Here is a 22,893-nt window from a genome sequence, read left to right on the forward strand (position 1 = left end):
CTTTTTGTTAGTTCTGCCTGATGCACTGACAGCTCAGAAAGCAGTGTGTGACAGCTGAAAAAAAATATCATCTTAAGTGCCCAACACGGACATGACAATGAATGCATTATTGAAACTGCCTTGTCACTGTCATCTAGTGCAGTTGTCAAATGTGTTTTTGTGCTCTTGTTTTCAAATGATTCATTATTATTAGCCTATGGAAGACATCTGTGATGCCATGTGAAAACATATTCATTTGTTTGCTTGTTTACAATTTGTTCACTGTTGCCCCACAAGAGTGCCAAAGCAGAGCTCTGAAGAGGTTGCTAAGCTTTTGAATACACTACATTCTTCATTCCTTTCACAGCTGCCCTTGTCTATTTCCATCCTGCTGTTTCCCTCTCCTTTATGTCTACTACTGCAGCACTCACTCTGCCTGTTGTCGGCCTCTTCTTTGGAAGTTACTTAAATCAGATTCAAAGCAGGTTTTGATACTGCAAGGCCTTGAAATCACACAATGCATTTCATAAGTAATAACAATCTGCCTGGAGGAAGTTTTATACTGAATAAATTTTCTTGGAGGACACCGGGAGAGCAGGCTACCACTCGGATATTCTGGTGAATTTCTGTATGTTTCCGATGGCTCTACATTTATAACGCTCAGCACGGCTAGGTGTGGGGTTAAGGGTCATTTTTACTTTTTAAATATTAATGAATAAAGAGAAAACTGGCAGCAGATGAAGCATTTTTCTCATCCACGTCAAAAGAGCAAGAGTGTGTGCACCACTAGGGTATATCCGTGCACATGGCACCCTTTGAGGTGAATTTGTTGTGATGCATGTTCAAGGAGTGTGTCTGCAGCAGTCTCTCCTTTCATCAAAGGATCATTTATAAAGTCAGCGATGACAGATATATCGAAAGGGCAGGGAATGGCACCATATTTTATACTCCAGCAACCCAGATTGTGACAATCGTAATTCAAGGTGCATCAGTTGCGTGTGCCCGCCTTGGGTAGTAAAGCAACTGTTTCACTTTCAACTTTCAGGCATCTGTAAAAACCTTTCTTCATTTTAAATTCCTTGAATTACACTGTCGAGCAAAAGCTTGAAAATCTTTTCTGCTAAATATTGAATATCATTCAAATGTGTTACTTCTAACAAAGGCCGAGGCCTCAATACACTAAACTATTTTGTATAAACACTCCTAGCCACTACAGTATATGACAAAATACACTATATAATACAATGGCAAAAAAGAAAATTTGAGAAGGGATTTGGGTTCCCTTGAGAGAATCCAATTCAAAAGGGCTCTTGCACCTCATGTGATACTCGGAAGTCATGCTGAAAGTCAATGAGAGATTTGTAATCCTTTTTATTAACTGCTCCATGTGTTGCAAAATAAATGTACACACCTCACAATTGAATGTGTGTGCAAATGGGCACAGCTCAGTGGATTTTCTTATTGATTTTTTTTTTCTTTTTTACTTCAATGCACTCAGGGCCTAATGTGCTTCGCAGAGAGCCTGGTAAAGTAAAAGACGTGCTAACAAGATGGTGTCTGTTGACTATGTGGAGTATGAGCACTTTAATTTTCACTGCGTTGAGACTTTTTCTATGATATGGGCAATATTTTGTCTCTCACTGATTTTATCTGCCTTGTCACTCAAACCCCCACCTTGTTCCTCATCTGCTATCAGTTCCCAGTTGCCTCCTTTTGTTCTACCCGCCAATGTCTCCTCTTTAGTCTCAGCGCTTTTAGTTTCCCACTTTCTAGTCTGTCTTCTACCTCATCTAGGTTTGCTTTTGTTTTTGCCTGCACGGAACTATACTTAGACTCCTGACTGTTCTGAATTAAGTGGACACCTTTTAGACCCCAAGTGGGGGATATTCGACACACAGAACAGTTGTTTACTGCAGATAATTTGTAAAAAATTGGTCCATTTAGTATTTATCCTTGCAAAATTGGGCCATTTAATATCTTACTCACATACAGAATTGGGCAAATGTGATATTTTTCATATAGTTTGTTACTTGCATTTTAACGTAATAGGTTTCTTTACAATATTGCCGTCTTTGTAGAGAAATTAGTTCGTTATTACTTTTAAAATTTGAAATTTGTAATCATAGCTGGAAAGTTGACATCAACTATGGGGGAAAAATAATGTTAAACGTTTCAACTTTATGGTGGGAGATCAAGTATTTTAATTTAATGACTAGAATCAACAACTGAAATAAAAAATATAATAATACAATTGGAGCAAAAGTTTTGTAGTGTGCTTTCACAAGTCCTCTCAGTGGTTTAAAGTCTCTGTGCACTCAAGGCGGATAAAATGCACTGTCAAAACATTGCAAAGGGACACTATTCTCAGAAATGCCTGCATCCTCTTTGCTGAGCGCTTGTGGCAAGAGGTCCACGTCTTCATCAGATGTGGAGGGATGAGTGAGAATGATCCGCGGAATCTGTCAAAGAATTGACAGGTACCAAATTTAGGATGGAAGTATTTTCAATAACAAATCATGTAAATTTAGTCAATCTGTTTCATGTTTTAATGCCACTCTCATAAAACTTATATGTAGTTTACTATCTAACCTAACTCTCTTGATGGCTACAAAGAGCACCTGGTAGAGGTAAAACTAAGGGACATTGACCCTCATATCAGTTGGGGATGAAAACTGTCTGTGAGCCTGCATATTTACTTTTGATTCTATGTGGTGGATTACAGAAATTCTAATTCATTCTAACTCTATTATTATTATTATTATTATTATTATTATTATTATTATCATCATCTCTGAAGATGGACACTGTGTAATGGTTCCACCTCAGGAAAAAAAGAAAAGGAACAATTTGAACATGAAAAGTTGCTCAAATCCACAGACAATCAACTCTCCATAAAACTTGAAGAATTGTTGAAGAGTCCCGAATCCAAAGAAAGTATCCAGTCTTTCCCCATGCTACTTTCATTCTTTTGTTATTCATGCTTGATCATCTTTGTGTACACCTTTACACGAGAACATCAGTAAGACAAATATGAAAAAAGTAATGATGATTTATGGAAAGGGAAAGCTAAAGTAGCACTTGTCAAATTCTTCCCTCAAACTGCAGTTCTTCTTGTCCAACATCTTGTGGCACGTACATGACAATATACAATTCTAAACTTCAAGAGGACATGTAATAGGAAATTGACTTTTAAATTGCTTGTACGGCATAAAAATAAGTGGATCTCTGGAGTGACTGGCCACCAAGTGTAAAATTGCCAATTACCACCAAGATTATTTAAGTGAATTACCTATGCATGTCAATCCATTGTGTTTGAATGTATGTGTGTGTGCGTATACACACACACACGCATAAGAAACCGGAATGTCCAGAGAAAACTCACACACATGCACACACAATCAATCTATATATACATGACATGTTACCTAAATATCTCGGAGGTGTTTAAAATGGTGATGAAAATGGCAATTTACAAAAAAAAATCTTACTTTCATTGTGTTTTTGTCTGGATGCAAATCATTTCTTTCGGTCAAGGCCTCTGCTTCCATCTGAGACCTCCTCAAATCACTCTGAAAGAAACAGGAATAAAAAGGAATGAGAAATCGGTTATGAGGTTGTTACTGAGGGCATCTTATTAATGAGACACTCTTAAGAAATACTAATGGGATTTAAATGCATTCAGTTGTTTCACAACCCACAATGCCATTGCCGTTGCACACCACCACATCCATTTTCTTGGGCAAACAGTCTTCCCTCTCTTCGGCCTTCTCCAACGTGCTCCTGTGGCCTTTGGCGTCGTTGTGGCTGCATGGCCTCCGGCTCACAGCATCCTCAGCATCACAGGTGTTATTTGTCACCTGCCGTCTCACTTGCGATCCTTCCCGTAGCACTTTCAAGTTAATGCAGCTCCCGGCATTCCTCAGGGCTCGCACAGCCTCCAAGTGAGTGGCTCCCTGCATACTGAGGTTATTGACCTGCAGGGTGACATGCCAAATGTCAGTGAAGCAGTTTCACTTATTTATTGACTTGGTCATTGATGGAGGCTGCAGCAGTTGAATGACAACTGTCTGTACTTTAGTGACCCCTATTGTGCAAATGGGGAACTAAATTAGCATTTTTCCAGAGGTACATATGGAAATTTTGCAGAAAGTAATTAACAACACTGATTTAAAAAAACAAAAGAAACAAAAATAATAATGATAATTAAATATAAGTTTGATTAAAAGTAGCAACAAAGACGAGGCGGCAAGAATAATAACAATACCTCGAGTAATCTGTCTCCAACATGTACTCCTGCTTTTTCTGAAGGCCCTCCTTTTGTGACTCTGGAAATAAAAATACCCTGAAAGGTAATAAGCACACTTGAGTGACTGCTGAGATCAGTCTTTTCCAGTAACCTTACAGAAAATTGATTTGTTCAAGGTAAACAATCAGACTCATGCTGAGTTGTAGGCTGGGGTGGGGGGGTGGGGTGAAAAACAAATATTCTGCAGGAAATTAAAAGACTTCATTGTTGTTTGCGTACCTCGTCATGGTCTTTGTAAGGCAAGGAACCTTTGCCACCAGCGATGCTTATACCTAGCCCGTCCCTCTGACCAGATACTTTGATCTGTAACTAATCAGACAGCCATATAAATTATAATCATAGGGAAAATATATATATATATATATATATATATATATATATATATATATATATATATATATATATATATATATATATATATATATATATATATATACATACATACATATATATAATCTTGATAGACACTTTCAAGCAGTAAAGCAGAGCAAATTAACAAGATAGAAACTAGAAGCAGCCATTTTCCTCCATCAATTTGCTTCCCTGAGATAAATTACATCATACTGTGACATTAAACAAAGGTGTAGGTACCCCTAATGGCATTTGCGAGGTGAGCAATTCATGAGGATCTTTCTGCAAAACAGGCTTCAGATGCCTGCTGATGGAGGGGAGCTTTGAACTGTGGGCGGGGTCTCCATGGAGACAGCATGAGCCATTACGAGGTCCTTGCGGCTGAAATTTCCGTCCTTCTTGAGTGCCACTTCTCTGGTGGCGAAATCGATGTGGGAAGCTATCGCTCGATGTCAGCTGGCTAGCGGTATCCTGCTGATAAGGAATGACAAGACTTGTGACAATAAATGCATTTTGTGGTGACAGCAAAGCAATGAGTGATATAAAAAATGTGTGTGCAGGTGTGGGATCACATACAGAATAGAACAAAATATAGTGGAGGGAGCATGATTATTACCTGCAGAGGTCTCTAACATTTTAAAATGTGCAAACCCGTTGTTAAAATAAACACACCTTAGTTGTTTTCTTTGAACGGCGACCACACACACCATCATTGCCCGGAAGAAAGTGGACGCCCCTGTGCAGACACACTTTTGCTACTTTGTCAATGCTTGGAAGGGCCCAGTTTTGGCAGGTGGTCCTGATGGACTGGCCCGTTTGATGGATTCTACTCTCCTGGGGTGGATTGGAAGACGCCACCTGCTGCTAAAATGTGATAATTATGGTGTGATCAGGATCAGATGATTAATTCAATACGTTTAAGCGATTATCATGCTCATTTTGCAGATGGTGATGAGGAGTCAATGAAGGACACTTGATCCATGCTGATTGCTGCTTGCAAGAACCCTGCTGACAAGTGACAGTTAAACCACATGGACAACACTCAATTGATGTTTTACTGTGATTGATGCCACCAGAGGGTCAAGGTTTCTCTGATATTATCCTGCGGCCTGCAAATAGCTTTGGGGTGCATGTTTGTGACCCCTGGATTAAGTTGTTGGTTTAAGGTTAAAGTTGGGTTGGGGTTAAATTTGAAGTGATTTAGAGCAGGCAGCACCATCATAGTGCTACTGGGCATCAGGTACAGCCCCAGAGGACCATACGTATAAGTGGGACTTTTTTTTTTTTTTTTTAAATAACACACCCAAGATTGGGCATGAGGATTTCCAATAAATGTTTAGCAGTAATTATTATCAAATTGTATTGCATATTCATAATTATCTTTTACCTACCTTGTATGTCTGGATTTTTAAAAAGGTTGGTGAATCCTGGTTTAGTATTTTTTTTTTAGAGGTTAAAGTTAGTTAAAATTAGAGCTAGCAAGACAAGAAACAGAAGCCCTTAAAGAATCAACACTTGATCTGACTACGATTAGAGCGCCCAAATATGTTACTTGACTCGACCTGCACACTTGCACACAAAGGCACCGCACTGTTGGACATTTTCGCCCTAACCAAGCAGTTGTGTCAATATAAACAGGGTGTAGAAAAGTCCTGTCATTAAAATCAGATGTAAAAAAAAATAAAAATAAAAAATACAATTACTGAACGCATTTGCATCATGAAAACGATGAAGGCATAAAAGAGATATGTTTAAACAGAGTAAAGACATTCATTGTCTATTTAAGTAAAAACATGCAAGTGTTGGTACATGCAGGGTGGACAAACAGAGCATTCCAAAAGCATGAGCAAGCAATAGACAGGCAGGAAATAATTAACAAGACACTATTCTTTATGGATGCACAGGGTGTCCCAGAAAATTTGACATCATTTTAAAATAATGGCTTTTAAAATGATGTGAATATTTGAGGTGGGGGGGAACACCCTTCACTTCTTTTCAGTTATATTAGATAGTGTAACTTTTAAAATGAAATATATATTAATCTTAAAGTATTGCATGATGAAAGTCAAAGTAATTAGAAACACAACATTTAGTGTTGCACTTATTTTATTGATCAGTGGTTAAACGTCCTTCAGATCTCAAGGTTGAAAAAGCTCTAAGATCTGAATTTGTGCAGTTTGATCAAGAAATAATTAAAAACAAATAAAACAACTCTTTATGAACCTGGTCCACATCATACACTATGTGTCTTATAAAAAAAAAAAAGAGAGAGATTGGAAAGAGGTTGTGCATTACGCTGGAATTTCTCTAACTGCATTTCTAAAGTTTTCGTTTAGTTCTGGAGCGAACGTCAGACCTATCAACCCTTCACTATTTATTCTGAATAGTACTCTTGAAAAAGAAAGAACAGCTGTATTTTGGCATCTATTTTGAGAAACATGACAAAGCAGTGAATTGTATTTTGTCATTTGACTAACTGAAGTGCAGTTATTTAAACAGATGCTCAAAAAAAGGCTTCAAGGCCATCGTACTCAATGACATCTAAATGGACTGAATAAGACATGAGTGAATGAGATTTTGTTTGTTTCCTTTTGATTTTTAAAGAACAAAAAAGTACCAAGTTCAAGAAGGAAAGAAAAATTTTAAAAACAAAAAATAAATTTGCTATACATATCTATTTACATTGGAGCTGCCAAGAAAAATATAAAAGTATTCACATGAGACTATACAACAATCTGTAATCAGTAGATCCAAAACCTGTTTTTATATACGCCCAGAATGGAAAAAAAAAATCACCCAGTGTTTAAAAAATAAAAATAGATATAGAACACATACATAACACATTTAAAATGCTTTGACTGTATTATAGAGATTTAAAATAATAGTGCAACTACCTAGTGTCTTTTTTTTTTCTTTCATTTAAAAGGCATTTAAAAACATGAGCATTATTGCTGTGGATGTGAATTAGAAACAGGAAGGCACAGCAGCCCTGAGGGAGCACCAAGCTTTACAGGCGTTCCAGGGTTCAATCACAGGACGGGAAGGCCACAGCAGGGTTTGTCGAATTAAAGGAAGGATGGGAAAGAAAAAAAAAAAAGTTGCTGGATTGTGCGGGTCGAGTTGGTAAGACACGTAAGGGAGGTAAAAACACAAATCCAAAAAGGTAAAAGTATAGGTCACACAGACGTGGTCACATTGTCTGCCGCGTTATTGACCTCATTCTTGTTGGAGTCCAGGCCTTTGGCGGCATTCAGGTCATTGCGGAGGTTCTCTGCAGCTTTCTTCATTGTTTTCAGCTCGCCCGGGTGGGGAGTGGCGCGGCGCAGTAGCGTTCCCTGGGAGTACGACGCAAACTTGTGTTAATGGTGCACGCGGAGCACTTGTGGCCGACATAAGTGCTGCTGACGCTGCCACAGACACCAGCGTAAAAGCCGGTTTGCCTGTAACCACTTTCATGTGCATATACTGTAGCACAATTGGATATGAATAACTGGTTTGTTTTAAAAAAAAAAAAAAAAAAGAACTGTGAAATGGCGGATTACTGGCTTATGTTTATGCTGACTCTTGAGGATATTATTGCTTTTAACAGTTAAATCTTCTCCCTGAGCAACAAGTGGAGATGACAAATAGTATTTAATGTTCTGAAAGCCATTGCTCATAAGAGAAGACAATCTGGAGTATATTTGTGTGACGGTAGTGTGGAAACCGGATTTTTTTTTTTTTTTAAAAACAAATAAGAAAAAGATTGTCTCCCGTTTCAGTTGAACTCTCTCTGATATCGTATATTTATAACGCAACTCCATTAAAGCTGACATGTTTTGACATCTGGTGTCTCTGTTTTTTTATTTTTTTATTAGTAAGACATCAATTCATTGCAGAAACAAAATAATAGAGTAGAAGAACTTACTTGAGAACTTGAAAATTCTTCTCTCTTGTAAAGGTAAATAAATACTACATGACAAATTATTGTAAAACAATCAAATGTGCTGCCTTTAAATCATATATTTGTGTTCCAGGTGTTAAGGATTAAAAAAAATAGGTTATTTAATAACTTTAAAAAAAAAGTCATGTTCTAAAATATTACTCTTTTTTTTTAAGTCCTAATACTATAAAACTGGGGTACTATTATCATAACAAAAGCTTCATATACAAGAATATATTTTACTATGAACAATACGACAACAATAAAGGTGTATAGTTATAAAAATATAATCTTAATGCAGATACATTTTAAAGTTTGAAATATAAATTTAATGTCATTTTTTCCGACCCAAAAGAATTACTGAACTCAAAGTGATGAACGTCCTTTTATGTGACGTAAAATTTAAACTTTGTCCTTGTGATATTTTGACTTTATTCTCTTGATTTTTATTTTTTGCCCTAATCCTCTTTTAAAGCCCATTATTCTTGCTTGTATTACATTTTTAATCAGTGAATAGAGCTGTCTATTGCAACCAAGTTGAAGGACAGCGCACCGAAGGACTCATTTGCATATAAACAGAGTGCACTTGGCTGTGTTGGACAGATTGATGCGATACCCTGTAAATGGGTTTTTGTTGGCCCATGCTGGCAACATTGTCATACCCTTGCGTTCAAGGCTCTCACCTTTTCATCGTCTTCCTCCTCATCATCATTCAGGAAGTGAATGGCGCTGATCCTGTTCATGGCTTTGTTGTCCCACGTGTCATCTGCCATGTCGTTCACCAGGCTCTCCAGAGCTCCGAAGCGGGCGAGATTATCAGAGCCTGCGGTTGGTTATTGACAAGAAACAACACCATTTATTTAATGCTGACATTGAGACCGAAACGAGTGGGTGAATAATGGAGTACATATCAGTCAATACGCATTGGTTGAGTTTTTGCAAAGTCATGAAACGAAAGCTCTCATTATTCATTTGACTGTGGTCAAACTGCCAGATCACAGTTTCAAATCCCGTTTTAGTCGCAGACGTACAACAATGCAACCCACCACTTTTCAGGAGGAAACAATTCATTAAAAACTCAACCCGAGGATGTATAATAACGCGTAAACTGCTGTTTCCAACGGCAAAAGAGCCAGCATTGAGGCGTGTTTTCATACAGAGAAGGCGAGCTTATAATGGAAGTAAGCCAGTGGCTGTTAAGCCTCTTTAGCTGTCCAATCTACCGCATTTCTGAGTAACATCTCCTAAGACAGCCTCAAGGGGCAGCCTGGGTGATCTCCTTCAGGCGCTGTGATCCTATACAGGATATACTCATGATCAACAGATTCTCTCGAGAAGGATCAGAGCAGAAGAGCAAGAAGTGGGCATCTAATACATTTGCGATCATGGAGGATGAGAGAGGATGATGAGGAAGGTCACTCTAATGTCACTAGGGAGGGACGTTTACTTGTTGGAGTTGGCAAACCATGGAGAGAAGTTGAGTTATAAAAATCAACTTTTCTTTTAATGGTCGTAGCAGTATAAAACTAAAATGAAAATGTGTACCGGTAATACAAGAATAATATATTATCGTAATTTGCATTCTTTGTTTCAACAATATTTTAATATAATTAATCAAGTTTGTTAAATACTGTAAACGCCACAGTAGACCTCGACAGTCACGCCATGTTTGTGTTTCAACAAAATAAAAGCGACGCTTCAAGATGTCATTAACCAATAAGAACACCAGGGGTCGCACTATATCCTTTGCATCTAATCTGAAGGACGAGCAGCAAATTTTGCAAGGGTCATTCACAGACAGTAACTAATTGTCAAGGTTCAGTCCAAACGTCTGCGGCTCGACATAAACCTACCCTAACCTAAACCCTAACCCTAACCCTAACCCTAACCCTACAATAAAACAGCATGTACCTTTGTTATCAGACTCAAATGGCTGTTGGGGCAGCAGCACGCAGGTGAGAATCATCTCGCCCGAATCAGGGTCCTTGTCAGTCTGAAAGGTGAGGAGTGGCTGGGACTGGTTTTCTGACAGCCATAAAGCCTTCAGGCGAAGCGTGGTCAAAGACAAGGGTAAGTGGTCAAGCCTGTTGGATACACACAGCACATCGCAGCAAAATTTGTGATTTACCACAACAATTTCTAATGACCAAAAATTTTGGGCAACATCTGAAATGACATAAATCATCCTCCACTACTTTACGAGTGAAAGAACAGACCTATTCCCAGAAACGTCAAGCACGTGCAGCTCAGTTGCTTGCGACAGCTCCGACGGTATCCTCGTCAGTCGATTCTCCCGCACACAGAAGACATTCAGGCCACTGCAGCCTCCGATCTGGGGAACAAAAACAATAGGACTGAATGCAACCAGCAGCCTGGGAACCAAATCAACAAAGTGTAACAGCGCGTAAAAGCGGGAGATTGTATCTGTTTGTTGACTAAGAAAAATGGAATGAAAAAGCTGCTTTTTAATCCCACTAAGAAACATGGGCGAAAATCTGTTGGGTACCATTGGAACACTTTGTTCCAGATATATCAATGGCACTCTAGTCCAGTTAAAAGTCAATGTAATGTTGCAGTGCGACCTAAAATTAGGAACAATTAGGCTCCCACTTGATGAGCCATCTAATCTGACAAGTAATCTATTGATCTGCTCAAACGGAGTGCAATGTGTTAAAAGGTTAAATGTGAGTAAAATGCTTCAACAGTGTGGATTAGTGTCAAAAGGTAAATATTCTGGCAAAGACCTGACAGTGCCAAATTGTATCGCTCAGTTGAGAGCTTGTGGGAGAAAAATGAAACGTCAATGAGATCTATACATGTAGACCGTCAAGTAGCTCGGCTAAGCACAACATCAACGCCGTGCACCGTGATTACAATGTGAGCGTTGATGTCATGTAACTGCCTCTTTGACAAAACAATGACAGTGACATCATTGTAGAGGCCAAGTGTTCCATTATGTTTCTCCAAGCTCTGCATCATTAAGACACAAGACCATTGTATGGCGTCCAGAGGAGCCCCTGACTTAGTTTTGCATCAGAGCAGACATTGCTAGAAGAAGGAAAAAAAACATCACGTGCAGATGCTATCGAGACTTTCAGATAGTGCTCAATGAGTTAGTTAGATGAATTGATGGTTTATATTTGAAGACAAACCTCTTTGGGCAATGACGTGAGCAGATTTCGGTCACAGTTGAAGTTGGAAAGCCGCTTTAATTTTCCTATGCTTCTTGGTAAAATCTATAGCAGCAGACAATGACAATGTTTATAATCCAACCACATTCTGGGTACATCATCTTCCAGCACACACCATTTTTTTTCTTTTTTTTTTTAATAAGTGAATGAATTGCATGAATGCCTGACAGTTTATAGAAAGATAACCTTTTGTTCTACTTATTCAGCAACAAACAAAAGAGACAAACATTCGAAAATAGCCATGCAAGATAGACATTTCTGCCTTTCTCTGAAAGCAAGCATTGCCATAAGTCTTTTTGAAAGCGCCAAGTACAAACAATGTTTTCATTCCACTTCAAATACAGTAGTGTGTTCCAAACAAACCTGTATCTGATTCTCTGTGAGCACAAGTTCAGTAAGACTTTCACAGTCACCAATACTCTCTGGCAGGTAGGATAGTCTATTCTGATCAGCTTTCAGAATGGACAATTTGCGTAATTTTCCTGTGGGAAAAGAGCAAAAATAAGTCTTACAACATAGGGAACACTTCAATTTTGAGGAACGTTACCAATGCTTTCTGGTAGCGCGTCAATGAGATTCTGCGACACCAGCAAGTCCGTGAGTGCCAACAGGCTTCCCAGTTCCAACGGAAGTCGCTCCAGTTTGTTTTCAGACACATCCAAACACAAGAGGCTCTTCATGTTGCCCATTTCCTGAGGTTTCATTTAAATAAAAAAAATAGACACATTTAAGATTCAAAGTGGCTCTCCCAACAACAATTTACATAAATCTATTTTGAGTGTATCTGGTAAAGTGGACCCACGAAAGTCAAACACAATCCATTCAAAGAGGACTTTGACTTGACTAATTTTACCCTTAATAAATGAATAAAATACAATAAATTATGTTTGAAGTTTCATTACTTTGGTAAAACTCGAATAAACATCCATCCATTTTCTATACATGGTTCATGTAATTATTTGGCAATTTTAAATGTGTGAATGGATAAGAGACAAAGAACTGAACTGGACATAAACTGCATCTTACCGCAGGTATTTCGGCCAACTGGTTTCCGTCTAGCCACAAATCCTTTAAACTGACAAGACAGCCTATTGTGTCTGGCTGTGTGGGGGGAAAGAATGTCACAATGGAATGAGCGAGAAAAAGAATACACTCACGACAAAACACAAGCGAATACAAGTCTTTTATAATCATCTGATTGTAATGTGGATTTGATTAATTCCTCAAAAATATGTAAACAATATTTCTATTCTTGCATTTTGGACAACGTAAGGAGTCGTCTGTGGATTGTCGCACACAGACAAAATTATAACACAACAGCCACGTCACTGCAGCCGGGCTTTTGGCTCTTGTGCCAGTAAATCGCACTCACACGATTTTGAGCGCTCACATAAGATTACACCCTAAAACCAAAGCTGGAAGCAGATGGCCCCCTCCCATCTGCGTGATAAGACAGGGGGAAGCTGTTCTTGAGGAATTCTAATCTACTCTGGTGTGATGACAGCAAGGAAATGGAGAAAAGTTTCGTGTCAGGGAATACAGCTTTCCCAGAATCCGCAAAGAAACTTACCAAACTATATAATTCATTATTTCCTAAGTCGAGTTCTTCCAGTCTGTGGAGCAAGGAGAGTGAACTGTGGATACAAAGAGAAACATTCCATAGTTAACAGGTTGAAGTCTTTGGGAAAAACACAGCAACAAGGCAAATGGTTAGAATACTCACTCCGGGAGGAATGTCAAGAGATTTTCTCTGAGTTCTAGTGATACCAAATTGGAGAGGCTGCAATGACAAGGCAATGTTTGAGTAACACTTTTAAATTGACATAAACACTCAGAGTGCTTTTAAAACAAAGAAAGGGGATGAATTAAGTCGACCCGCAAACAGCCATAAAAGACCTCTTTGCCATCTTGATGCAAGGAACAGGAAACATTACAGAGGCCGGTCCCATCTTATCGCAAACGGCAGCAGCCTAAACAACCCAATGGCTTGAAAAAAAATGTCTCATGGGCCATCAAAAGAGCGAAGTACAGTACAGTGTTTATCTTTGAGTGATGTTTATATACGTCTTGTACCCGATTAGTGGACACTTTTATGAAGGCAAGCTTTCACTCGCACCACACAAAGTTAATCTCGATGCTGCCTTCCAGAGATGGCATGGAAGTGTTTGGAAAGTACTTTCATGAGTTTAGAGTCGTAGAATAGTTCATTGAGTGACCACATGGAAAAATACTCCACGTCATTCAGGTGTTTTTCAAAACGACCTGCTTTTACAAGCAAATTCTGTGGCTAAAAAAATCACCTTATCCTTTTAGTCAAGATTTTAGACACCCTTCACAGGACTAAGAGTCTATAATAGTTCCATCTGAAATGGAAATGTATGGTAATTATTTCAGTGAGACAAAGTCTGATTCTGTCTTAAGCCGTCAATGATTCAAGCAAAGTCTTCATGTCTGAGCCGGAGACATTTTTCATCAGGCGAAACTCCTCTGATGCCATCCAACCCATAGAACATCCATTTATCCTCTTCGGATGTTGTAATCTTCCCTTACTGTTTTCTTTAGCCTGGCGTCTTGGAGATGAGCGGTACTCGACTCTGAGCATTACGCAAGCGCCGAGATATGGGACATATGGGTGCATAAGCCGTACCGAGAGGAACAAGGTGCAGGGGGATCATTTGACCCCCGTGTGCTATATTTCACGGCTGTAATCCTTGCAGACTGCACAAGCACATGAGTCATTGGATGAAAAAGGAGTGGCTAATTTTACCTGAAAATTTTGTTCAATATTTAATTCATCACAAGATGATTATACCATGTACATTAATCATTATACATCTCAAGCTACAGTGTAATCAAGTCAATTAAATATTAAGTAGTAATTGAGTATCTTTATCCTCGCAGAGTCAAATACTTGTATTTATCTATGTATTTTTTTTTAGATGATATAATGATAATTGGATCAAGTGCTACAGAGGCTGTACGGCTGGAAGTTTACAATATTACCAACATACATCATGAAGGCCACTGAGGTCATCCATCCAATTTCTATATATTACATTTTTAATATTTTTTCTTTTAAAATTCAGACAAATAACACACATAGCACCACAAAGTATGAAGCGGGACGTCACTCTATTGCATTTGAACTCCAGATTGACCTCAGCAAGCATTAGAGGATCAATTTGGTTTCCTTTTTATCTTTGACTCTTTGTTTTTTTTGGACACAATTTATTCCAATGGGATCAACTGGCATTATGGAAGTCATCACGCTCGACTGAAGCATACTTGATGGGAGCTCAGTTCTGCTGGTTTCAGATTATGCTTTTTGTTTGTCTATTCATGCCTCATTTCAAAAGAGCCAGCAGTAAGTGGTATCAATGAAAGAATATACAATTCATGTTGTGATGTATTGCCTGATGTCAAGGCAAATATAACACGCTGATGCTGTGACTTACTTTCCAATATTATCTGGGAGGACTTGCAATGAGATGTCATTAATGGAAAGGCATGTTAGATTCCGGAGCTCTGGAAAACTTTCAGGTAGCCTGACAAAACAAGGAAAGATGCAAAAAAATATGAAATAGTTAGCATTATTCTGGTACATGTTCCTAGTTTAGTCCATGAAACACCAAGAAAACAGTGATATCTCGTATGAGGCAATAAAACCCTTTGGCTCTGGTCTCCTAATGGACTGTTATTTACATATTTTCTCCCTCTCTAATTGTGTTACTTCCAAACCATTCGTGCTTGTCAGGCGTTGGCATTATTATCTTCATTACAGCACATCTCACAACAGTTAAAATGCTCACCGTGGTCACGCCTTGTTCCCCGACAACAAAAATGTGTTTTTCATTTCCCTTTTTCTATAAATAACTGTCAAATTACCTTGTTAATGGATTCCCACTGAAATCTGCCACTTGGAGGGCTTTACATTGTGAAATGGTCTCTGGGATTTCCATAATATCTGCACAAAAGAGCAAAGGATGTAGAGCAAAGCAGACAGGATGATGATATTAATGGTGCTCAAAAAGATGAAAACTTTCAAGCAAGAGACCAAATTTACGTGAGTAATTACCATTTCGTGATACATCCAGCTCTACGAGTTGCATGAAGTTGGCTATTTCTGGAGGAATCCTTTGGATCTCATTGTCACTCAGGCTGAGTTTTCTTAGTTTCACCAGCTGGAAAAATGGCTGTAAAGGGAAAAAAAATAATTAATAAATGAATGAAATAAGAAACAAATATATATTTTGTCACGTCAAATTGTGTATATGGGCCACTTTGAATACAAGTATAAATATAAAAATGAAAGTTATTCTGAAAATAATTGAATTTTTTTTTTTTAAATACAATTACAATAATGGCATGACATACTGGGAGAATTAAAACGTGCAGGCTGTTACATTTTGACAAGTGGGAAATTTTGACAGAGGACAAAATGCAGTTCAAATGCCACAAAAAATACACCTTAATTCAAATAAGGCTACATTTACATTAGTCACGGTAGCTCCATTTTTAAATCAATCATCAATCTGAGTCCCCACCCATTAATTTCCAAAGGCAGCCAACACTGAATCAACTCAACTGCCGCCCAGTCCAGGGTGTTGTGTGTTTTTGTGCGCTAAGATGACCTGGGTTGGATGACAGTTTCCCGTGTCCCTGAACAAGATAAGCACCGATGGATAAAGTGCCATGACGTCATCAGCAAGGTCGCTTTGTTGATTTGCAACAATGTTTACAACTAATGCCTTTAGGAAGACTAAAAAGCAGATTTATTACTGAGATTGTGAGGGAAGATTTGCAGATAGTTGGAGGTAGAACAGAGGACACAGGGTGATGGGGAAGGATTTTTTGATGTGGCAATCTCTGAGTACAGTTAAAGTGAAAGGGAAAGAAGTCTACAACTGCTAAAAATGACCGGTGCAGCCGGTTTGCATGAAATTGAACGCAATCATTCAAGTTCCTACCGTTCATGCAAACTCCTGCTAAGTTTCCATGTATCAATCTACCCCTCATCTATTATGACTGCACTTGACAAACTCCAAACAAAAGTAAACTTCTCTGCTGTGCAATGTGTTTTTCTTTTCAACGCAAAACTGTACAGTATGCACCAGGAAAAGAAATATACAGGACTGAAACTAATTAAGAGCTTGAATCAACTTGCACTGAGCGCAAGCCAACTGGCAGGCACATGTAGTTGATACATGCACATACTTGACACGGCTCACCAGAAGCAGCAGTCATGCCTGTGTGACAAAGGAAACAGTTTGGTCTCATTTTTATTGTGCTGACTCAAGGAGTGAGAAATGCTTAATTAAAAACTCATAACATATTTGTTATTATTTCTACCTAGGAAGTTATATTTTCATTATTTTTACTCCCTTGTTGATGTGACTAAAAATGAGAATTTCCCAGTGAATAAATGAATCTATCATAACCTATTTTTCCCTAAATAATTTATGCTTAAAATATGTGAAAAGTAGTCCCAAATGTTTTTAAGTTTTACATCTAAGAGGTTTATTTGAACACTTTGTGTTTACAGAATTTTAATGGAGGGGCACCACCTTTGGGAAACAAGTGCTGACCCATAAAGAGATAAAAGACTGGAATTATTTTTGACCATCTACATGGAAAAATATTGACATTTATTATATCACAAGTAGTCTGTTTTACGGACGATGGTGATATCTAGTCTTATCTTTATCTTTCTACCCGGGGGATGAATGAAATATCTTTTGATGGGTGGCCTACTAAATGCAGATGACTGCAATCATCAGAAGAGCTTGCAAGACTAATCTCCTTGTCTCAGTTAAATCGCTGTGACATTTTAAAATATTACAGCTGAACTGCAAAATGGCAGAAACGTCAACAATCAACAAATCAAATCATTCTTCTCTTTAAACAAAGAAAGTAAAACACGTGCAATAAATATGAAGAGTTAGGTCTGAATTCCATTTGGCTTCAGTAATGCAAACCATTAACATCACACATTAGGATGATCCGTAGCCAAAGTTATCAGTTCCACCTGCACTTTTCTGACTGGCTGTGGCAAACTTGGAAGCCGGTATAATAATAAACAGAGATGGAAAAAAATAACGCCAATACCTGTGGCTTTATTCAGACAAAAAGATTCTTGCAGCACTTAAAAGATGTATTAGCACCGAAGTCTCCGATTCTTTTTATAATGCCGTGATTAACTTGTGACACTACAAACGAGTGAAGACATTAAAAAAAGATCCTTACCAGACAGAACAGATGACTCATTCTGATTATTGTGTAATAAGTATTTTTCAATAAGACACTGTAATGTATAGGCCAGACACAGAACACAATTTAATTGTGTGCTGTCCTAAAGTGTATGATGAATAACATCAATAATACCAAAGTCTGGACTCCACCCTAAAACTGCTGCACATCTAAGTCAGTTAAAACAACCCTTAATCCTTCATGGGTACAAGCAGACACGCCAAGTATTTGGACCTATAAAACAAACAAATCACATTTTATGCACCCAAAACTGCAAATCTCAAATTGGCAATCGCATCAAGGACTTGTTCCTATATGCACTTTATCTGATTGAACATGTGTTCCTTTCACAGCATTCATTTGTGTCAAACAACAATCCCAGGCAAACAATAGTAGACTGAGACTCTTGTCACCAAAACACGCGTCTCAAAAGAAAAGTTTCATAGCGGCGCTGTAATCAGCTTGACAGTGACGCTGACGAAAAGTGCATGTTTGCAAGTTCAAACCAGTTATTCCTGTTGATCAATTGTCTCCACGCCCCTTGAACGGAAAAAGAGAAGAAAAAAAAAAACCTCACGTGCAATATAAAAACCCCAACAGGGTGAGTCAAGAGTTTAAGTCAATGATTGAAATGTTAGTTTCACCTTCAGCACTGTCTGTTTGGATTTGAGCGAGCAGCAGATGGTTGCACAGAATGTAAATAAGGTCATTCACAATGAACGTTCAGCATATGAGATAAATGGCTATTCAAGCCAATTAGACAGTGGAGTGGAGTACAGCAAGGCAATTTGTATAGTTCCTGGTAATCTGCCATCGTGGTTGTCCACGCTCGACTGACAAGATCCCCGTAAGCCATACAAATGGATACAACAACACTTCATCGGCATGCTGTATTGTACATTACAGCAACAACCTTTAACACACTCTCGTATTGTAAATAAGCTTTAACACACTCTCGAGTGAATTCTGTGATCTCATAATATATTATGTATGTAAGACTATGCTTTCAAACACAGGACAATTGTGAAAAATGCTTACTCAGACATGTCTTGATTTAGTTTTGCTCTGCTAAAGTATCAACACAAAAAAATTGTATTGGTTCAAGGGGAAGGGCCGATAAAGTGTTGAACACAATTACAAAGTGCGAAGGTAAATAAAGATAATCTATTACTCAAGCATAATAATCAACTGGCAGACCAATTGGTGATGCAACTCTGTTCGAGTCGCTCCACTACATGACTTTATGTGCCTCTTCTAACATCACATGGCTGACCAAATGCTGTTATGGTTCACTCTATAATCATGTAGGTATGAAGTTGGTCCAAAATAACATACCGAGTCTTTAGTCAGATGGATGCCAAGTGGCCAAACTTGCCCAGGAGGAATTCCCCTCTACTGTATTATGCAGAAATATGTCCGCAATATGTACGCACAACTGCACAAGTGAGTTGCTTCACTAAAACGGATGAAATGAAAACATTCAAATCACCCCTCCTCAATTCCAACAAAGCAAAGGGGATGTTTTAAATACTAAGCAAAACTCACGTTCTTCATTCTTTCTTAAAATGCTTTCGGTACTCATTCTCAAGTAGTTCCACGAAAGAGGTATTTGGGAGTTCCTCGCTTTGGTATTTGTCTATACTAAATCAATTGCTTGGAAGGGTATTACATTATTACAAGTACCACTCCACGACCCCAAAATAAAACATTTTGAGGTCAATGCGGCACTTATGGTTATAAATGTGCTGGTAAATATTTTATCTGAGGAAAAGCATAACTCCTTTGGGTGAAAAGTGAATACCAAGCCATGTCCACTTATCCACCTCAGAGGCAAATTCCAGTCAGCAAGCACTGAAGTGGATAGAGAGCTAATATGAGGGTTCATCCAGTTATATTTCTTGAGTTCACTCAGCAAGCATTGATGACATTAGTGACATGCCACCAAGCATGATTAACCGCTTCCCTTTGTGGGTATGCTACTAAGAAACCCATCATTAAACTAAACATGCATAGAATACTGCCAAACTGCACTTGACACATCACATTGCTCAATTGTGACGTGAATGTATGAACGCCATGTCAATAGCGTCCTCACACGCAATAAAAGAAATGTGTCCTTCACATTTAAACTAGCAATAAAGTTTATCTGCGTTCATGTGTTGCGTCACGGGATTGTACTTTTCAGCTCAATGATTATTTAAAAAGAAAACATGCTCACCTTTATTGGTATGATCAGACCGGCAGCAGAAGTAACTATGCTGACAACTTTATAGACTTTTCTACATACAATAAATACATTTTAAAAAATGAAGTAGAAATACATGTCAGTAGATGTCATCATTCCTATGTCAATTTTATAATTATGGCCTACAAGTACTTTTCAGATAAATATTAAGTTTTCATTAGTTTGACCACAACTATGAGAAGTGAAGTAACAGGACGTCCCACTCAGACCGTTGCCATGGCAACACTAGCATCGATGCAGCACTTCATTCACATTCAGGTGAATTCTCCTAGCCAATTAAATCAGAAGGATCAGGTATAAGGCTCAGTAATGAGTTAATTTTACTCGAGTCAATCAAGTGATTTGGTATGGACACGGGAGGAATTGAAAATGAACCTGTGGGTTTAACGTACACGATTTAAGGTAGACACGAAGAAGAATTTGCAAACTATTGTTGTCGCATTACTTGCAATAATCACAGTATGCTAAAAGAAAATGTTTACTTTGGTGGAAGTGCAGTCTTAGCTGCACAATGCCTTCTGACTTGAAGATACAACCCAGGTGATCTTGGATTTATCGTTCACTGAATGACTGGAACTATAGAAAATGGATGGACTTTAAAAATTCCTTGAAGACTTGTACAAAGCCTAAATCATCGACATACCCTAAGCACAACTCTACGGTATTATTTAACACCTACCACTAGAATAAGGCTGTAAAAAATATATTATGAAACAGTTTCAAGTGGCCTTCATCCTGTTTCCACTTGTCAGGGTCAACAATACAGCAGAACTGGTTTGGCAGCTAAAAGTGACAGAACTAATGGAAATGAGCAAAAGTAAAGTTGTTGGACAGAAACCGCTTCTGAATTTCAGATTGCATGCATAATAATGTTGAATAGGGACTAATGTTGCAAATCCTAAAAGTAGCCAACTTAATCCAGAAGACCGGGGTGGAATGGGGGCAAATTTATGTTTTCCACCTTGGGGGCCAGCTATTAATCTTGCCTTCTATTTGGCCACTTGAACCTCTGTTTTATCACACAAAGTTGTCAATCGGGGTCACGTGCAGTATTTGGCTTTCACACAGGGCATTGAAAGAGAGGTCATATTGTTGAGTTAATCTTAAATTCAGTGAATTTCCGACAGAAATTTCTCTCTGTTTCCTTGGAGGGGGAAACAGCAAATAGATAGGCTATCACAGTTTAATTACTTTGACCCACTTTATATGCCATCTCTTCCTGATTGTACCTCAAGCTATAGGCCTACAGTCTACTTCCTGGAGATGTTCTTGCCATGACTCATGTCTGTGACTTTTTCAGAGAAGAATCAATTAAATGTATTTTCAATAATAATAAGGCCATAAAATGACTGCATGTTACATTTATGATCAATCAATGCAATACAGACGTGGTTGTTATGCTGACAGGTCGAAATGACAGTTTATGCCCAAGTTTTATTTTAAAATTTGCAGAAATAATTGAGTGTTACATTTAACGGGAGAAACATTAAAAAGTCTGGCTTCTGTCTGACAGCAGCACACTTTGCGTTTAAAGGCCACAATAATTCATGTGGCCGACAGTTAACCCGTGGAGCGGCGTGTTGTGCAGGAAATTTCCACCTTGACGGGTTTGCCTGCCTTGCTGATCTTGCGTAATGATTGTCCCCGGGTCCCAGTGCATTCTCACGGGATGGATGGATCAGCTCAGCGGCCTGCTGATCCGTGTCACCTCCACTTACAACTTCAACACTGAATCGAAGCGGCCTTTTGTGCTTATGAGCGAGTGGGTGGGGGAAAGGTGCACGGAAGCTACTCTTCGCTCGCTTACCTTGGGCAAGTCTCGAAGTTGGTTGGCGTCAAGTAGAAGTTCCTCCAAACTGCGTCCGTAGCGGTAAATCTCATCTGGCACAAAGAGCAGCGAGCAGTGGCGTCTATCGATCATCTCCACATGACGGTTGCACCGCCACAGGGGGATACAGTGAAACATCACGGGGGTGGTGCGGCTGAATGTCGTACCCAGACGAGAAACAAACAGACCTGCTTGGGGGAATGCAACAGATTGCCGTGACGGGACAGTCCCGGGTTGAAAAAAAATACCGGCAAACAATGCTAACAGGTGGTTCGCTGCAAAACTCCAGCTGTAAAGTCCAAGGTGGTGTTTGTTAAGTGGCGATCAACATGGGAATCACTCTCCGTCTGTCGTCAATTTGCTTAGTTTGAAGGCACCCGCCTATCACCGCTCCGCCACCGCCGCTGGGAAACACCGCCACTTTTAACGCATGGAAGCCGGGCTACATCTCCGTGGGGCGGGGGGGAAACAGAACCATTGCCGTGTCTTCACGTAGTTCCCGAAGTTAATTTCCTCTCGCGTTCCGATTCTGACCCGGAACACTCACTCCCTCATTCCAATCTACGTCATCACTCCTGGCGACTCCTCCCACTCTCCTCCCTAGGCCGCCATGTTGGGACGGAGCGGGCCGCGACTGGGGGCAACTGATACTGATAAATATAATATCATATATACGGAAGAGGATTAGGGCCAGTGAAGAAAAATAGGGGGTGACAGGATTCTTACTTTTTTCCTCAGAATTCTGACTTTAAAGTGAGAATTCCCACTTTAAAGTCAGGATTCTGACTTTAAAGTGGGAATTTATTACTGAAAATTAATATTATA

The 22,893-nt window shown here is 38.9% G+C and overlaps 2 protein-coding genes across 3 annotated transcripts; both read right to left on the minus strand.

The window, feature by feature from the left end:
* Nucleotides 1-1,312: 1,312 nt before the first annotated feature.
* LOC148393240 (uncharacterized) lies at nt 1,313-5,494 on the minus strand. 2 transcript variants are annotated; one of them, XM_088385260.1, is made up of 7 exons: nt 5,309-5,494; nt 4,877-5,107; nt 4,505-4,594; nt 4,244-4,321; nt 3,678-3,953; nt 3,468-3,548; nt 1,313-2,438 (listed from the first exon to the last, which is right to left on the minus strand). In XM_088385260.1, exons 2-7 carry the CDS (start codon nt 4,886-4,888, stop codon nt 2,295-2,297), a joined length of 681 nt encoding a protein of 226 aa, XP_088241386.1. In that variant the 5' UTR covers nt 4,889-5,107; nt 5,309-5,494; the 3' UTR covers nt 1,313-2,294. The 2 variants fall into 2 exon arrangements, with proteins under 2 accessions (XP_088241386.1, XP_088241385.1); XM_088385259.1 differs by having other exon boundaries at nt 4,877-5,110.
* Nucleotides 5,495-6,724: 1,230 nt separating this feature from the next.
* On the minus strand, nt 6,725-22,625 carry lrrc1 (leucine rich repeat containing 1). The gene is made up of 14 exons (XM_088385258.1): nt 22,048-22,625; nt 15,825-15,942; nt 15,635-15,713; nt 15,205-15,294; nt 13,473-13,529; nt 13,320-13,383; nt 12,776-12,850; nt 12,297-12,441; nt 12,113-12,231; nt 11,711-11,794; nt 10,775-10,890; nt 10,470-10,642; nt 9,242-9,381; nt 6,725-7,971 (listed from the first exon to the last, which is right to left on the minus strand). Exons 1-14 carry the CDS (start codon nt 22,204-22,206, stop codon nt 7,813-7,815), a joined length of 1,578 nt encoding a protein of 525 aa, XP_088241384.1. The 5' UTR covers nt 22,207-22,625; the 3' UTR covers nt 6,725-7,812.
* Between the last annotated feature and the right edge of the window lie 268 nt (nt 22,626-22,893).

Source organism: Syngnathus floridae, chromosome 9, assembly GCF_059516105.1.
Source record: "Syngnathus floridae isolate MCC-2025c chromosome 9, RoL_Sflo_1.0, whole genome shotgun sequence".
NCBI classification, from domain to species: Eukaryota; Metazoa; Chordata; class Actinopteri; order Syngnathiformes; family Syngnathidae; genus Syngnathus; species Syngnathus floridae.

What these genes read in the sequence shown, in the direction of transcription:
- lrrc1 (XM_088385258.1), bottom strand. Translation starts at nt 22,206, where the DNA reads ATGTTTCACTGTATCCCCCTGTGGCGGTGCAACCGTCATGTGGAGATG. An exon ending in AGTGGGAATCCATTAACAAG is followed by an intron (nt 15,295 to 15,634) that starts GTAATTTGACAG and finishes TTGTTTTGTCAG; the next exon opens with GCTACCTGAAAGTTTTCCAG. An exon ending in AGTTGGCCGAAATACCTGCG is followed by an intron (nt 12,442 to 12,775) that starts GTAAGATGCAGT and finishes ATGAAACCTCAG; the next exon opens with GAAATGGGCAACATGAAGAG.
- LOC148393240 (XM_088385260.1), bottom strand. An exon ending in TTGGAGACAGATTACTCGAG is followed by an intron (nt 3,954 to 4,243) that starts GTATTGTTATTA and finishes GTCACCCTGCAG; the next exon opens with GTCAATAACCTCAGTATGCA. An exon ending in CAGACAAAAACACAATGAAA is followed by an intron (nt 2,439 to 3,467) that starts GTAAGATTTTTT and finishes ATTCTTTGACAG; the next exon opens with ATTCCGCGGATCATTCTCAC.